Source organism: Mandrillus leucophaeus, unplaced genomic scaffold (genome assembly GCF_000951045.1).
Source record: "Mandrillus leucophaeus isolate KB7577 unplaced genomic scaffold, Mleu.le_1.0 Scaffold27, whole genome shotgun sequence".
In the NCBI taxonomy this organism is placed as follows: Eukaryota; Metazoa; Chordata; class Mammalia; order Primates; family Cercopithecidae; genus Mandrillus; species Mandrillus leucophaeus.
The window spans coordinates 2,797,403-2,815,690 of NW_012102809.1; the positions used below are offsets into that span (position 1 = coordinate 2,797,403).

General features: G+C 40.6%; 1 protein-coding gene across 1 annotated transcript in view; it reads right to left on the reverse strand.

The window, feature by feature from the left end:
- Window positions 1-18,288, reverse strand: part of MYLK4 (myosin light chain kinase family, member 4) — an 85,049-nt gene that overhangs the window by 24,134 nt on the left and 42,627 nt on the right. Inside the window, exon 2 of the mRNA XM_011984537.1 lies at window positions 1,748-1,823. Coding sequence (XP_011839927.1) covers window positions 1,748-1,823 — 76 coding nt within the window. The remainder of the gene's footprint in view (window positions 1-1,747; window positions 1,824-18,288) is intronic.

An 18,288-nucleotide genomic window follows, 5' to 3' on the forward strand; every position in this document is an offset into this window, starting at 1 on the left:
TAGCCAGCATGGTCTCGATCTCCTGACCTCGTGATCCGCCCGTCTCGGCCTCCCAAAGTGCTGGGATTACAGGTGTGAGCCACCACGCCCAGCCAATCTCTCTGAATCTTAAGGGCAGTAAGACTCAACAATTACCAGTGGAAGAATTGACCTAACTTCCATTTCTCAGCAGCTCTCGACCTTACTGAACGCATCTGGCAGTGATGAAGTTTCTTTCTTAGCAATCATTAGTATTTACGCTTAATTCTTGGAAAATTAAATTTCTCCAAGATGAGGTTTCAGAGACATTATTAAAAAATGAAGTAAGAATTATGTTTTAAATCCCTAAAAAAGACCACACAAGTGTTTTGATACTTTTGGTTCCAAATAGATACTGTGATATGTGATTACTCATAACTTTTAGTTCATTTTAATTGGCTACAATATTACCTTAATCTACATGTGAAACTGTGTAGTTGAGAAAGAAAGTCATTCAATAATCTACATCTTACTTCATCCTCACTATATTTCATCCTCACTATATTTGGGAAAATTATTATTTATAATGGAGTAGGTAAGCTTTCTCAGATTTAGGTTTTTAAATTACAGATAAATCTAGTCATTATTTAATTCTTGTCCTTAGGAAGGATATGTTCTGTATTGCTAAAAACAAAAATGTTTTACTTGATCTTTAAAAAATACTGATTCCTGTGGGCACTATTAATCATCATCTACCAGTTGGTAGAAAACAGAAAATAATAAAATGCCTGAAAATATCACAGGCAAGAAGAAAAAATAATGGTAAGAAAATGTGGCCATGAAAAATTCATGTAAGCTGGAAAACTGAATTATAAATCATAGCTTCAAAACTCTCTTCATTTATCCTTTTAATAAGGCCTTAAACTGCAACGGCACATAGATCTACAGAATGCATTGCTGTGGATATGCAATGCTGTAACCCGACCTTTCAGGAAATTGGTCACCATTAGTCTGATATATGTATTGATTTTTATGTGGACATTGGTCCAGCACTGTCTCATGTACAGTTGCCAGTTCTCTTTTCTTCTCAGCTTCTCTTCCGCTAGCATCTTCCTTATAATTAAACCCGTTTTCTCTTCTTCGAACACTGGGTGTCCGTTTTTATCCACAGTGGCTTGTTTTTCATTCACAGCACTATCACTTGCCTGTCTATTCAGGCTCTCTGTGCTTGAAATGTCTGTTCCATCTATATTCTCTTGGATCTATAGAATTTCTTGGAGCAAAATCTTCTACTTTGTCTTGTCTTTTTGTATGAAATATGGCAAAACTTCTATGAACTAGAGAGGCATTGGTCTTCTCAGCATTTTTCTTGTTGAGTTTATTAACCTTTTCTTTCTCAGAGGAGAGCTGATTCTTCTGGGTAGATCTCTCTAGAAGCCACCATAGGACACAAAATATTTTAATGGAGAATGTAGGTGATCAGTATAATTTTGGCTTTCTATACTGGCATCTTTATCCAGGTTTCTTTTTATCAGCAGATACAAGCTTTTAAAAGCAAAGTGGAAGGAAATATGACCAATTGGGTTCCAAAAGATTTTCTTGTTTGTAAGTAGTAAGACCCAAAGACAAGCCAAAAAAAAGAGGGGGGGGGTATTTTTTTTTTTTAAATACAAACATCACTTCTTCCTACACAGGGCTTTATGAATGTGCAACTTCCTCTGAATAACAACAGGACTTTTATAACAGGACTTTCTTTATTCATAACTATCTAGTTTTCTAAAGATGTTACCTGCAAGGGCTGATGTCCTTTTGCTTTTGACAGGCATCCTTTCCGTCAGGTCGGCGTTTGACCACACCTCCTTCGCCTGTGGAGGCACAATTGAGTAACTGAAGTTACATATCACATCTGGGCTTTTCAACCTCAGCACTCCTGACACTTGCGCTGGATGATTCTGTGTGGTGGGGAATGTCATGAGCATTACAGGATAGCAGCATCGCTGGCCTCTATCCACCAGATGCCAGTAGCACCCTCCCTCCCAGTTGTGATGACCAAAAACGTCTCCAGAGATCCATAAATGGGGAGCAAAATCACCCATTACCCCAGAGTGAAAACTACTATATTATACGATTCAAACATAGAAAAAAAAACAGTAAAATTAATAGTAATGTAGAGGGCAGAACTGTCTGAATTAATGAAAGCCATATAGACTACAGTATCTGAAATGAACTCACTGTTTTCAAAGAAATTCTGTAAAACTGTCATTATGGGAAAAAGCCCATCTTCATGAATAGATGAAAGGATATAATAATGTGTACATCACCCTTGACTTCTGTTTAAATTGTCTTGATATGGTTTACATATAAATCAAATAGAAATGAGAGGATACATGTGAATGGGCTCTGTAAACCAGAGAGTAGGAGATGAAAGTCAGCTTTATAAATGGAACCTTTACAGTGCTTAGAACAGATGGCCTTTTTCCTAAGAGGATAAACATTCTTCTCACAGTCCTGGAGTCTCTGAATTAGTTGAGCAAACTGTTAGCTAATGTACCCCATATAAAAGGGAAACATTAACCCAATCCACCCAAATTATCACAACTCCTAAAGTTATGCATTATAAATTAATGACCTTGTGTGGATGTCCAAAAAAAGTATTTATTTCCCCTTTGAAACACAACATAATTTGCCTTCGGCTGATTTGCAAGCATGAAACACCATGGAAGTTCAGAGCACAGATATCAAGACAAATTGCAAATGTGCTTGCTTTCTTTCTTCCTTTTTTTTTTTTTTTAGATGGAATTTCACTCTTGTCGCCCAGGCTGGAGTGCAGTGGCGCGATCTCGGCTCACTGCAACCTCCACCTCCCAGGTTCAGGCGATTCTCCTACCTCAGCCTCCTGAGTAGCTGGGACTACAGGCATGCACCACCATGCCCAGCTAATTTTTTGTATTTTCAGTAGAGACGGGGTTTTGCCACGTTTGCCAGGCTGATCTTGAACTCCTGACCTCAGGTGATCCGCCTGCCTCGGCCTCCCAAAGTGCTGGGATTACAGGTGTGAGCCCCCACGTCCGGCCACAAATGTGCTTTTAAACAATTCAGGGGGCAGCTCCATGGATTCAGAGTATTTCCGTTTTTCAGATGGTGAACTTACAACATGAAGGCATGTTTAGTAAACCTGTGGAAAGCCAAGGCTGGAAGTGAGAGCTTCAGAGTCTCTCTTTCTCTTAAAGTTTCTCTTTAAGTGAAAGTCCAGAGATGGCACTTGCCTACTTTTCCCTCTGCAGGGAAAATGGGCTGCTGCTGCTTCAAGCAAAGCCGACTGCTCCCTCCTCTGTGCTTGCACAAAACTCAGCACATAGCCCTAACCCTGGTATTCCTTATAACACTTTTAAGCCTTTTTTCCGGTCAATTTCCCATGAGATTGTGGACTTCTAGTGGGCAAAAAGACTGGTTCATCTTTGACTTCCTGGCGATTACTTCAGAGACCAGTACCTAGTGATGATGGTGATGATGATGATGATGGTAGTGGTCATGATGGTGGTGATCATGATGGTGGTAGTGGTGGTGGTGGTGATGGTGGTAGTGGTGGTGGTGGTAGTAGTGGTGGTTGTGGTGGTAGTCATGGCGGTAGTGGTAATGATGATGGTAGTGGTCATGATGGTGGTGATCATGATGGTGGTAGTGGTGGTGGTGGTGATGGTGGTAGTGGTGGTGGTGGTAGTAGTGGTGGTTGTGGTGGTAGTCATGGCGGTAGTGGTAATGATGGTGGTGGCCATGATGGTGGCGGTAGTGGTAGTGCTGGTGGTGGTAGTGATGGCGATGGTGGTAGTGGTAGTGGTGATAGTGGTTGTAGTGGTGATGGTGGTGATCATGGTAATGATGGTGGTAGTGGTGATGGCTACCATGTATTGTGCACACACACTATGCACCAGTTACTCTTTTAAGCACTTTGTTTACCTGGTTGCTCCTCCTAACAGCCCTTTAAGATAGATACTATTAGCCCTATTGTATAAATGAAGTTAGGTAATTTCCAAAGGTTATAAAGTTTAGAAATGGTAGAGCTAGGATTCTAACCCAGCTGTCTACTTCAGCCTGTGGACCTAACTACCACACTATACTGGCTTTCTGGGGGAAAAAAAAAAAGATAGAAAGACTATAGCCAAGTTACATGATTCATATTTATTGAGATCTACTACATAGTTGGCACCACAAGAGAAAAGAAAAATGATTAAGAGAGAAGGTCATAAATCAAAAACAAATTAGCAGAGTGAAGAGATAAATATTTGTCAAAAGATTACAATTAACATGGAAGAGAAGCAAAAAAAGAAAAGAAGACAGAGAATTTAAGTCCAATTTTGAAAGCATATATCCAAATTAGTTGAATAAGACAGTTTAACAAATTGTGTTTAAGATGTTTTATAACTGTCCCTTTATTCTTCCCTTTTGAAATGAAAACTCTGGTGTATCAATAGACATTGTGCTTCTGGGTTTATTCTGTGTGGCATGAACACAATGATATAAGCATACGTGGATTTAATAATGAAAACTGGTATGTATCAGTCAATTTCAGCCCATCAAAGTATATAAAATTGAGCAGCTGGCTGTAAGACTCCGTGGAGCACTGATAGATCCACATTTGCCTCTGAAGCCACCTGAGTATCAGGTGGAAAAGTCCACATGCTGGGCCAATATTCTTTGGGTTCGGAGTCAGACTTGACCAACAGGAGAAGCTGTCAGTATTGAGGAATATAAGCAGCCAGCTTCCAAGTGAGGCTGCTTTTTTGTTTAGTAATTATATATCACATATGTTTTTCTATTTAAATAATGTAAGAAGGCCTTTATTCACTGCCAAAGGCTGTTATGTTTTCATTTCCCTATGTAATACTGACATCTAGAGGAACTTTGAACTGAAGCGTTTCCAACAAACAGAAGTTGTATTTCTCCTGTTCTTTCCAGGACGGAAGCTGTATTTCTCCTTTTCTTTCCAGGACGGCAACCAAAAATACGAAACGTTTTTACTTTGTATTTCTAAGTTATGCCTAGAAGCTGCTAAAATAGAAAGTTCAAGTGTGTAGATACATCTTATTTGTTGTACAAAAATGAAGTATGTCTTCTACCAATTAAACAGCACAGGACCAGTGCTCTTAAGCATGAAGTTTCTGACCCAATCCTGACCATCCCCAGTTAATGGGATGAAAACCATGTCAGTGACTATGTTCCTCTGCTGAATTCACATCGATGGCTGGGATGAACCTAAGGACCTCTTTCATGCAAATTCACTTAAAAATATTTCTGTATTTGCATATGGATTCCTTTGGAACTATTTACCAATTCCTTTTATAATAATTTATCTGTGGATGTAGAATGACGCAGGGAAGAAAGCCTAGGTGGTCCAGTTGCCCAAGTATTCAAAACACAGCTCATCTCTCTCCACTCTGGCTTCCTAGACTGGTCTCGTAAGTGGGGCATACGTACCCAGGGAGTGTCCATAGTAGTCCTTTGGAGGGTGTCAAGGACATGCTAGAACTCATTTCAATTTATTCCATTTCTTATGGATTGAATGTATCCCCCGCCCAATATACACACACAAATTCATATATTAAAATCCTAACCCTCATGGTGATGCTATTAAAAGGTAGGGCCTTCGGAAGTGACTAGGTCATGATTGGAGAGTCCTCATGAATGGGATTAGTGCCCTTATAAGAACCAGCATGAAAGTCTGCTCACTGTTTTTGAGGAGAAGGCCACCACACACTAGTAACAGGCCCTCGCCAGGCCCTGGATCTGCCAGCAGCCTGATTTGGGACTTCTCAGCCCCCAGAACTGTGAGAAATAAATGTTTGTTGTTTAAACCACCCAGTCCAGAATAATTTGCTATAGCAGCCCAAGCTAAGACACCATTCTTTTAACATTTTAATTTTACATATGTTTTTAAAAATATGTTGATACAATTGGACACATATAAAAGTATCTCTGACATATTAAATGTTATTTATAAAAATAAAAGCGCAGCCAGGCGCGGTGGCTCATGCCTGTAATCTCAACACTTTGGGAGGCCGAGACGGGCAGATCACAAGGTCAGGAGTTCGAGACCAGCCTGGCCAACATAGTGAAATCCCATCTCTACCAAAAACACAAAAATTAGCTGGGCTTGGTGGTGCACACCTGTAGTCCCAGTTATCAGGAGGCTGAGGCAGGAGAATCACTTGAACCCTGGAGGCAGAGGTTGCCATGAGTCAGGATTACGCCACTGCACTGCAGCCTTGGCAACAGAGAAAGACTCCATCTCAAAAATAAAATAAAGTGCATGTAGTGGTTATCAATGTACATAATTTATAAATAACTATATTGGGGTGTGCTTTAAAATTTTTTACTAATGGCAGTGCAAAATCAAAATAATTTGGAGATAATTCTAGATAACACCATGCTTCATACTCTGATTTTCTGAAATGCGTTTTGGAGAAGGACCATTCTAATTAGTAGGTTTGAGGGCAAGAACATAATTAGAACTATCAGCTCAATTCTTGCAAACTCTTTTTCTCCTTTTGCAAAGTACTGCTTTTAAGAGTTCAGTATTCATCGCTTGCATGACAGTTTTGATTATTTAAGCAATTTTAAGTAAGCAGTTTATCCTCTTTTCTCCGTTAACCATTACATTTACTGCCATAGGATCTAGATTTGAACAGGAGGGTGGCATTGGTACACAGGTGTGTGCCGGCTACCTGGGCATGAGTGCGTTCTCGCTCTACGGTACAGACCTGTCCCAGTACTACATCAAAACCCTACTTTTCCTGAAACTGGCGGAATAACTGAAAGGGAAATTAATTCAATTGAACAACATTGCCTAATCCTTCTTTCATTTTCATTCAATAAAAATCAACTAATAAAACAGATTTGACCTTAAAAGATCATAAAGGTCCTCCAGAGGAGGACCTCAACAATACCACCATCATTTTCCGTGTTACTGCAGTGTTCTCAATATGCCTGTCTGCCCACTGGCATATAGACCCTTCTCTTCTCCTTTGTTTCCCCAGCACCGAACAGAGGGTAAGGTTCTAAAGTGCTTGGTGAAGCAATGCGTGATGAAGAAAACAGTGCTTTCTGGAATGGCACTTTCATTGTGAGAACACTCTGTCATCAGGCTGCACCCCTGAAAAGCCAGGCTGCCCTAGGTGCCATCTCAGATGCATCCCTGCCACGGTGGCTCATATCCACAGCCCTGAATTTACATAGCTGATGGCTAACCATATCAATGGCCATACATTTTGGGATTACAGTTGCTGCAGAAAATTATGTTCATAACATAATATATAGGGCATTCCTGGTTATTTTTAAAACTGTTGCAGACAGGCCAGATAGAAGAATGGAGGAGAGCAAATATTTGTAATAATTTGTAGCTGTGACCCACAGCCTGGACTCTGATGGTGGCAGGTAGATGTTAGAGGTTGGCCACCCTGTCCTACAGCTCTGTCCTCTACTGCCAGGCTCAAGCATTGATCTTTTCAAACCTCCTCAGCTCTGAATATATCACCCACCTGGCCTTTCTACGACAAGGGGGTTATCAGGATAAACTTGAAAGTGTATTTAAATTTTGAAAGTTCAGTGTCAAAAAGAATAGCCTATTGGAATAAATCTGACCGTCCTGGGCTCCACACAGTCTTTTCTTGCTAGCAGAGGATACTAGGTCGTGCACCCTGAGTAGCAGTTTTTCATATTACTGCTCATGGAGATGCCAAGATGAACAATTTTTGGCCATCTTAACCTAAGTTCTAGAAATACCTAAACAAAATTATAACAATTTATAATGACTTTATTAAACTCTGATTAGGTTTCTAATGGGGGAGAGAAAAATGAATAAATCCTAGAAGAATACAAAGAGATGAATTTTCAGAAGAAATATGAAAACATTTTCTTGCTTGAGCATAGAAGATACTTTTAGAGATTGTTTGTAAAGTAAATCTATTCCCCTTCAACCTCAGCACACACTCAAACTCTCCATGCATGAAGCGAGAAAACCCTCAAGTCCTGGGTAATAAAAGGAATTCTCACAAAGCACAGCCTGTGTCATGGTCTGTGGGGACTGGCATGGCACAAGGCAGGACAGAATCTGACTGACCAAACCCAGAAAGGGAAAGTGTTCACTTGTGCTCAGAACTCAGCAAGTGGATCCTCCCCAGGCTGCTGATGACATCAGGTAGAATCAATCACCTGAGAAAATAACCCCGCCAGGAAAACCAAAGCCTTTCGACGCGCCCACGATTATGTGCACAGCGCTTCCCTCGGAAGCCAAGTCAATGGGACCTTCCAAGGACACAGACCAAGCAAGGGCCTGAAGTTAAGGTATGGACTTAGGAAAGGCTAGCTGGATCATCCGTCACACGAAGATGCACGGAGAATTTGACTTTATTTTATTATGCTCTATATCGAGCTGTAGCATAAGAGAAAGCATGCCACCACTTTTTTTGTTTCTGTTTTTTTTTTCATATGGAGTCTCGCTCTGTCGCCCAGGTTGGAGTGCAGTGGCGCAATCTTGGCTCACTGCAAGCTCCATCTCCCGAGTTCAAGCAATTCTCTGCCTCAGCCTCCCGAGTAGCTGGGATTACAGGCGCCCACCACCACACCTGACTAATGTTTTTTTTGTATTTTTAGTAGAGACGGGGTTTCACCATCTTGGCCAGGCTGGTCTTGAACTCTTGACCTCGTGATCCACCCGCCTCAGCCTCCCAAAGTGCTGGGATTACAGTTGTGAGCCATCGTGCCCGGCTGCTACCACATTTAACAGCCTCTGCTAACAAGAAAAGATCGTGTGGAGCCCAGGATGGTCAAATTTACTCCTTTAGGCTATTCCTTACTGACATCAAAACTTTTTATAAATATACTTCCAAGTTTTCTTATCCTGATATGCTCCCTTGTTATAGAAAGGGTGATATGTTTGGAGCGGAGGAGGTTTGAAAAGATCAACGCTTGAGCCTGGTGGCAGAGGAGAGAGCTGTAAGATGGGGTGGCCAACCCCTAACATCTACCAGCCACGATCGGGGTCCAGGCTGTGGGTCCCAGCTACATAATACTACAAATATTTGCTCTTCTCCATTCTTCCATCAATTTTTTAAAAAACCACTTAAAATGAGCAAATGAAGAACCTTCACCTACCTACGAGGCCACAGTGAGTAGTTCGATAACACAGATTTTATTTTCCCCCATCTTATACCTGTTGGATGTGCTGACACCTTATAATGAGTCTGATATTGTTATTTTCTTCCCACTGCCACCTTACCTGTCCTCCCCACAGAGAAAACGCTGAGCCCTCTGACTTGAGGCCGCTCTTTCTTTCCCTCTCAAACTCCCGTTGCTCACCCTGCCGCCCCACCACCCCACCTGCTTTTGTTATCCAAACCCTTCTAAGTTCTAGTATGTGGCTCTCAACCATCTGGGGACGTTGGACACTGTGAATGCGTGGGTCCTCCCCTAAAGATTCTGATAAACTGGGTCTTGTGTGGGGCCAGAACACCGGTGTTTTTTAATCCACCCACACCCCAGGGATTGTAAAGTACTAAAAGGGTGGGGACCCACTTCCTCTGTCGCCTCCGGTCACTCTGGCCTTTGTTCTGAGGCCTTCTGACCAGCCAGGCTCCCTCTGGTCACAGTTTGGAGCAATTGTAACAACACTGGAATCTCTCTTCCTCCCCCCGACAAGCAAGTCTTTGATCCTATCCAGGATGGACTATCTAGCAAATCACTGCCTCCTCCTTATCCTCCACCCAGAGATACATGTGTGGAAATGAGGCCAAGGTAACCGGCCCTGAGAACCATAAAACCTCCCTCCAAAAATGATCTACGGGGCATCCTGGGAGGGCAACAAATAAAAAATCCAGCATTCCCAGCCATGTCTCTGGTCCTCTGCCTGAAAGCTTTCTGCCTTGCTTCTTGGCTAGAATTTAGTAATTGAAAGTGATTTAATTCCTCCATTAAAATGGAGGCAAGCAGAAGAGAGGAGGACTCAGGCTGAGGTGGAGAAATATCGCCTTTCAGGGCACAGAAGTATTTATAGCACTTTGCGTAAAAGTATATCTAAAAACTATACATCAAGGGATGCTTTGCCTTCTTGGGATTCCGTCACCGGAATAGCACCTGAGCATTTCAAAAACTGTGCAGTGAGGCTACTAAGAAATTGAGAGCGTGAGTGCATGTGTGTGTCAACCAGCTTCAAATGGAATCACAGCTCCTCATGTTCGTTTCATTAAAATGAGTCTTACTTTGTAAAATTTCCCTTTCATAACACAAGTCCAAACCTTGGAATGTTTTCGCTTGAAGTTTACAGTGTTTCTTCATCACCCAATAAAACTCTTTGATTTCTTCCCGCCGCAGACAGTTTTAAGAGCCTTCATTTCACATGGGGTTCTCGGTATGCTTTTTAATTTTTATTTTAAGTTCATTTTTTATCACTTCATCTCCTGTCTCCCACTCAGAGCCTAAGTTCAGTTCAGCCTCCCCCAGCCCCGTTGGCTCCCTGCAGTGGGACACGCCAGCTGAGGCTCAGAGGGGCTTGGTGCTACCTAGTGTGAGGCGAGGTGTGGTCCCTGGACTGCAGGAATATTTAGAGATCTGCGCTTAGAGACTCACTGAGCAAACTGCTTAACCTCCTAATGGTTTGCGTTTCTGCATCTTCCCCTACACAGGAAACACACACGCTGCAAAGCTGAGTGACTTTTAAAAAGCTACCTCTGAAAAGCAAAGAGATACGACAAAGCTCTTTAAAAAATGTTTCCGAATGAACGCATTTGTCTGTAATATAAACTGCGTAGGTAAAAAACTAATCGGTATGACTGTCCCCAACATTTAGTCGCCTGGTCCAGTCTATTCAAAGTGAGCTGGTGAACCCGCAGCGATGGCATCTCCTGGGAACCTGCTAGCAATGGAGAACCTCAGCCCCTCCCCACCACCCACCCAATCCAAATCTGCTCTTTAACCAATGGCCAGGTGGTTCCCATACACGTTAGAATTTCAGATGTGTTGACCTAGTTAATATAAGTCATGAATTGGTGTGAAGAAGCATTTTACAAAATATGTGTCCCAGCCTCATGTGTCTATTTACATCTTGCCTCCATCCACAAGGCATCTGAAGAGCTAATCTCATACTTGGGTAAGCTCAGAGGGAAGCCAGTGAGGAGGGGGGAGGGAGTCGAGACAGCACTCAGCAGGGTCCGCATGCCGCTGGCCTCGCTGGCAGCAGTCGGTGGAGACCCAGCACTGTGTGGAGCATCCATGCGCTGCTCAGGAGACCCAGGACTCCTGCTGGGGCTCAGGGAAGAGCATGCATGACTAGGTTTCATGTGCCTGGAACTTTCCACTGATCTCTGGGGTCGACGGATTGCCCAAACTCAGGTCTCAGAGAAGAGCAACATTAAGGCCCAAAGAGAGGATGAAAACCAAGGCAAACCAAGCTCTAGAGAATTAGGAATGTATTCTGATGGGCCCCAAAATGCAAATGATGCAGTCAGGATTAATGCAAAGAATACAGTTAGGATTAATACAAGTGCTGTAATCAGGCTACGATAAAGGTGACTATCAACTTGAAAGAAAATAAAAGTAATTGTATTTAGCACAGTTCTTACAAATCAAAATTTAGAGGCTGAAGGGTGGGGTGGGGGAGGAAGGCGGGAAGAGGAGCTGTTGATTAAAGGGTACAAAGTCTCAGAGTGGAGGGATAAGTTTTAGTGAACTCTTGCATGGCTTGGTGACCGTGGTTGTTGATAACATATTGTGCATATTTCAAAATTGCTAAAAGAATAGATCTTTAACATCCTTGCCGCAAAACAGTGTTAAGTTGGTGAGGTGGTGGATGGGTTCATCAGCTTGGTTGACCTTCTCTACAACGTATACGTAGATCAAAACTTCACACTGTGCCCCATGAATATACACTTGTTATTTGTCAATTAAAAATAAGTTCATTAAAAATGTTAAGTACACAGCTAGTACATACCCTCCAACACCCTCGATCAGTCTGTGCTTTTACTCCTAAGATATGCTTAAGCCCTCAATATATGAAGAACATGAACACCAAGCGGAACTGTTCGGGTTCTTGTCTCGTCCTTTGTTTGATTGTGGACGTGGTGGAAATATTCAGCTGGTATGCTGGTACTGTCTTAGTTATTAAAACATGGAAATATCTCCATACTGGCTGGTAAATAGGGGATTTTCTGAGACTCCCAGGAGCTCCTCCAACCTCCTAACCTTGCCTCCTTTCAGCCTTAGGACTGTCCTAAGACGAGTAACTACAGTGTCAGTATTTAGCATGGAGGGGGCCCCCAGGACCCTGGTCCAATGCAGTACACCCTGATACGTGAGCAAATGGGGACTCCCAGTTATTAGTGTACACACCAGGTAACAAGAGTATCATATGAAGGTACATGGCCACAACAACAGGCTGCTGGCCATGTAATATTTAATATTTAAATAAGAAGTTTTTAAAAATATTTACACTATCCCTGCAAGTTAATCATTAGGTGTGGAATCGAAGTGTGCTTTGAAAGTCAAGGAGAGAGCAATGGACAACAGTGAAGAAAGGTAAAAGAGTTACTACCAGCAATGCCTTGACCTACCTTAGGCCCTGGGATGGTGGCCCTGAAATTTATAAAGCTCCTTCCCCAGAAATTCTTAATCTGTAGGTCTGGGTTGAAGCCCAAGGACATTTTTCATGAGCTCTGGGAGTGATTCTGATGCATGTGGTCCAGTGACCCTACTTTGAGAAAGCAGTTGGAACTCCTACTCATTATTCAAGACCCAATTCAGGAAGGTTTCCCTTTGTGAATTCTTTTTTTTTTTTTAAGAGGAGTCTCGCTCTGTCGCCAGGCTGGAGTGCAGTAGCACGATCTCGGCTCACTGCAACCTCCGCCTCCTGGGTTCAAGCGATTCTCCTGCCTCAGCCTCCCAAGTAGCTGGGACTACAGACGCACACCACGACAGCCACCTAATTTTTGTATTTTTAGTAGAGATGGGGTTTCACCGTGTTGGCCAGGATGGTCTCCATCTCTTGATCTCATGATCCGCCTGCCTCAGCCTCCCAAAGTGTTGTGATTACAGGTGATTTATTTCTTAAATACTCCCCTCCCATATGGTCTACCTAAAGAGGAGTCCACCTTCTCTCTGCCTCTGTTGGCCACATATCTTCGTGGATTTATCACACTGTGTTGAATGATTTGTTTGCATTTCTGACCCCTTCAAGGCATCTCAGTATCTCTAGAATCTAACTCAGTGTTAGCTCATGACAGACACTGATTGATTGACTGATTTGTTGATTAGAAGGTCGGGTGGGGGAACTGATGCCAGGCTGTATTTACTGAGCATGTCAACCACCTGTATAAAAATTTTTGTCAAGGGCTGCCATTACATGCCCCTTATTACATCCGCCTCAACATCAAACTTTGAAGTCCAGCTCCCAGACTCCTGTGGTACCTACAAGTCCCACGTCCATGCAGGGCAATTGGTTGTCCTGGACCTCTAGAAAAAAAGTTAAGTCTTCTAAGACCTTTGTAGAAATTCAAATGTTTGTGTCACCAGCAGCATCTGAAACTCTATCCTCAATATGGTTTTTGAAGTAATTTACCATTTGATCGCCTTCTCAAATTTCTTAGACCCATTAAAAATCAGAACATGTACTATAAACACTCATTTGCTTAGTGTATATCTTTAAGATCTATTATTCATATTTCTGCATTGGCTGTAACTTCTTTAGTATGCTTTGACATATTAGCACAGAGAGAAACTTCAAGAATACCTCTGATCATGGGAAATGAGGTTGTAGTTAGAGATTGTTGCTGCCACATTTTACTTTATTAGGATTATGGAAACTAATTTTGCCAGAAGGCAAGAGCAGAGAGTAGCTCTTTCCTTTGAAATGTCTGATTAAATTTCTTTGTACATCATCTAGCCCGACATCAAATCAGATGCTAAATAATGTCTTTGCATTTCACTATTAAAGTCCTTTGCAATATTTCTAAAGGCAACTAAATAGCCAGTCCAATTAGACATCACATCCATCACTCTAATGTCCCCTCAGCTTTAACGTTCTAGGATGTCACAGAAGTTAGAAGAAAGCACAGTGAAGGAGTTTCCTCAGAAGCTTTATATGGTTGCAAGACAACCCTTCTTGGGTGCTTTTCCAAATACCTCCACCCTTGGAATCTGTCTTCGGGTGTGATTATAATTTAGTAGTAACCAGATTGCTCAGCAAAAATGTTTTTATGACAGATCACAGAAAAAAGCAAGACGTTTGTTTGGCTAGCCTTGTGCTGCTTATTGATTTATTTAGTGTTTTTAGTCCTTCCCCATTTCTCGGCAGGTGAGGGCTTCGCTTGGGTTCAGTTCTTAGGTTCTCTTCATTGCATTAGAAACTGTCAACAAGGAAATCGTTCTACTGGGGACTTTCTCAACAAAGTTTCCCATTCCCCTTTCTACAAAGGAAAGGGAGGGTGATGGGAGTAGTCTTGAGGTTCTTCTCAAGTTTCTTCTCAAGCATTGTTTGGAGGTAGTAATCAGTGAAGCGGGATGGGGGTATGCAGAGTCTGAGTTTGTAACACACGCCCCTCCAGGTCCTTTTCAAATTCCTGGTCCCAGTCAGCCATGGCAATGAGCCTGTCTTCCCTGTTTAAGCAGGGAGCTTGATTTGCTGATTCAAATAAGAATAACAATCTCTTATTCTCCAAAGCAGGAAATTGCTGTTTTGGTGAATGAAACCAAAACAAACCCAAAAAGTAGGATTTTTTTGTTGTTGGGTAAATCAGTTATTTATTTTCCATGTTGGCTGAAGGCAGAACAAGAAGAAATCTGAAAAAACAACTTAGATTTAACATCACATTTAAATTTTATATTACAAAGAAATTAGGGGAATGAAAGGAGTTTGCCTCCCAGTCCATGGGTTAGAAAGGTAACTTTTGTATTCCCACCCACACAATTTACCGCAAAAGAACATAGTATTTTAGAAGCTCAAAATAAGACAAAGAAAGGGAAAATTTCTCAAATTATGTAATCCATTTGAATTCGGGGAAAAAAAAGAAAAAAAAAACAACTTTAAAGAGCATTGTAGCTCAATCAGTTCAACTTGAAATGAGATTCTACCCAATTTCACCTAATTATGGGAAATTTTAATAACGTTTAAAATGTTTCTGCCAAAAGGGATGACTGTTGATAATACTGAATAATACCGATGCTCTTTTCCCACACTTTCATCTTTAAAAATGTCATAGGACATCGCAATATATGATCTTTTCTCTGATTAAACATTCAAACATCACAATGCATTTTTCAAAGGCACACACAGCTCTGAACATTCCAGCTGTTATTATACACTAGTTTTCTGTGATGTTTAGAAGAGTATGCAACTACAGATTAATTTGTGTTAGGTATTTGTATAAGCATAAAAATTAATTTATGTTTTGGTATCAGGTTGCTATAGTGAGAAGCACATTATTTGTCACTCTAAAGCGACTTTTTTTTTTTCAGGAAAAAAAAACCTACAAAAGAACAAAAGGACATTTTTGGAGGTGATGGATAAGTTTAGTAACTTGATGGTGGTGATGGCATCACAGATGTATGCATATGTCCAAACTCATCAAAATGTGTATATTAAATGTGTAACTTTTTATATATAAATTTATATCTCAATGAAGCTTTTTGAATATAGTTATAACAATGGACAGGATTATGAAAACTATATTAGCACCTGTGGTATCTAAAGAGAAACTAGACGGCGTGTAGGAGCCAGGAGGGGCTGGCTTATTTCCTTGACTGGCAGAAGGCCCCACTTGGAATTCTCCGAGGAAGAGAGAGGCACAGTATCACCCAGGGCGTGTATTTCCATAGGAAGCCACAGCAATGCAGACTGGCTCTTCCTCCTTCACGGAGAACGTGCTAAACTACACTCACAGCAGTAATAAGTAAATCAATGCCTACGATGAGGTGACAGTTGGCCTCTGCAGCAGAAACACACGATCACAGATGGAAAGTTCAATTATGGGTATTCCAAGAACAGAATTAAAGTCTGTTTTCAGTTAGGAGCCCCACATAAAATAGGGCTCCATCTGTATTTACTACATGCAGCTGCGTCTTTCTCAAAGTGCTTAATGAACTTTTTCTTCTTTGTGAACGTCCACTTGCACATAAAGGTAGCAACCTGAGGTAAGCATCACAGGAAGATATCTGCACGAAGCAGCACAGGACAGTGTACGTTTTTCTTCCTCTGTTAACTGAGAGATATTACACACTGCATACTCACGTCCTAAGCTATTTCACCCAACTGCAGAAAATAGATCTAAACTGTGAAATAAAAAAACTGCTTTAAGAATAGTAACTTTTTCCAACTATTCTGGTCATATCTCATTATTTTCATGTATTAAAATTTAGGCCACAGTATAAATATACTTGAATTTCACATTTAATGAGATCAGTTCAATTTGGCATTTAACAATCACTGTAAAATTTTTCATTTTGATTTAATTCAGTTATATAGCAATATATTTTCAAACCGATCTCATTATTGGTGGCGCACATTGACACACACACATAATTTACTACAGCAACATCAGTCAAATCACAACATGAAAAGTTCGCATGCTATTACTTTGCTGTTGTTCATTTTCTGTCCACCCCTACAAAATTAATCATACTGGCGTGAACTTCTCCTCATAGAGAAGTGGTGTTATTTAAAATAAGTAAGTTCAGTTCCCAGGTAGATGCTATAAAAAGTGTTAAGCACATTTTATGAATTCTACTTTTAGTTAGTATCACCCCCAAATTTTTCTCCACTAAAAGTTGTGACAATAAATGTCAAAGTCAAATGTGGTTTTTCTTTTGAATTTTAAAGAAAATGAACCAAATAAGGATTACAACACCTAAGAAAATCCACATTCTATAAAATTGAGACTCCAGATGCAATAAAAATCAACAAATCAAAATCCTAAAATCTATTTTTTTCAAGTGATTAAGTAACTGAGGCTAGTTTGTTATAAAACATGGATATATATTTTTAGTGAAATAGTGTACCATTCATAAGCATCATATTTTTATTAAAACATTGCTCCCATCAATACTCATTTAACCATATTCACATTCACAGAGTGTACGTAATCTTTTCCCCTGGATGATTTAATATCTTTATTAAAACTCAAAAATAGGAATTTTTATGGTATTAATCTCAACCTCATAGGGAAACACACTTTCTCAAAACAATGTTTTATTTTAATAATTAATAATGTTAAAGTCAGTTTCCTTACTAAGTTCAAGTAATAATCAAAGAACACCAACTCCAAAATAAAAGTTGGGAAAGTTGACACTGAATCTACAAACATATTCATACTTAGAAATAAAAACGCGTGCTTCTGAGTACTATTATTCCCTGATGAAAACCTCAGTTTTAAAAATTTGCCTTTGAGCGTTACATTTTGTTACGTTCTCTTCTACTGGGTTCGTGAATGATTTTTCAGAGAATACCAAAGAGCTGATCTTTGCTCATCAAAGTTCATCTTCACAGATTTGCCATACAATGTAACCTTCATCATAATTTTGGCTATGGGAGAAAAAAATCATGGCTCACCTTTCCATTTCCTCTGCTAACAAAGTAGAGAAATCATCCAATCTCAAAACAACTGTATTTACTTCGACTTAAACCGTTAGTCTAAGGCAGCCCCAAAGTAAATCGGCTATTCTAACATGCTTAGGGATTCTGACGGCGCTCAACTCTCACAAAGCTTGTTGTTTTGGTTAAACCCAGAACTATATGTTCTAGTCTACTTAATCTTCTGGCCTATACTTTGTACTCTGACTCATAACTAAAAGTCCCAGTTCACATGAAGAAACATGGTTCCCTCAAGGCAGAAGTCAACATTATCGGAAAGCCTGGGTTCATCTTCTGGCTTTTGCGTCTCCATATATTCTCTCATAGCCTTAAACACAGTATCTGATTTCTTCCTAAATAAGCTACTATTTTAAAAATTTGAAAAAGTTTAACCTCCCTTCTCAAGCCATGTACCTATAAAATTTCAGATTGTCCTCATTCTTTTAGAAGATATTTTGCCTTCTTCAGCTTGATAATAACAGAATGATCATGGTTGCTATGGCCTTTAGCCTGTTAGTGGTACTCACCATTTATGTTTAATTAGAACAACTCACTGCTATTTGACATTTCTTCCCACTTTGGCCATCATAATCCTTTATCGGTCTTCTCATCTACTAGTCTACTTGTCATCTATGAATAGTGAACTGAGATTTCTTCCTCTTGGAAAACTCATGAGCCCTTTCTACTCAGCTCTGCACTAATCATTCCAAAATTCGGTCTTT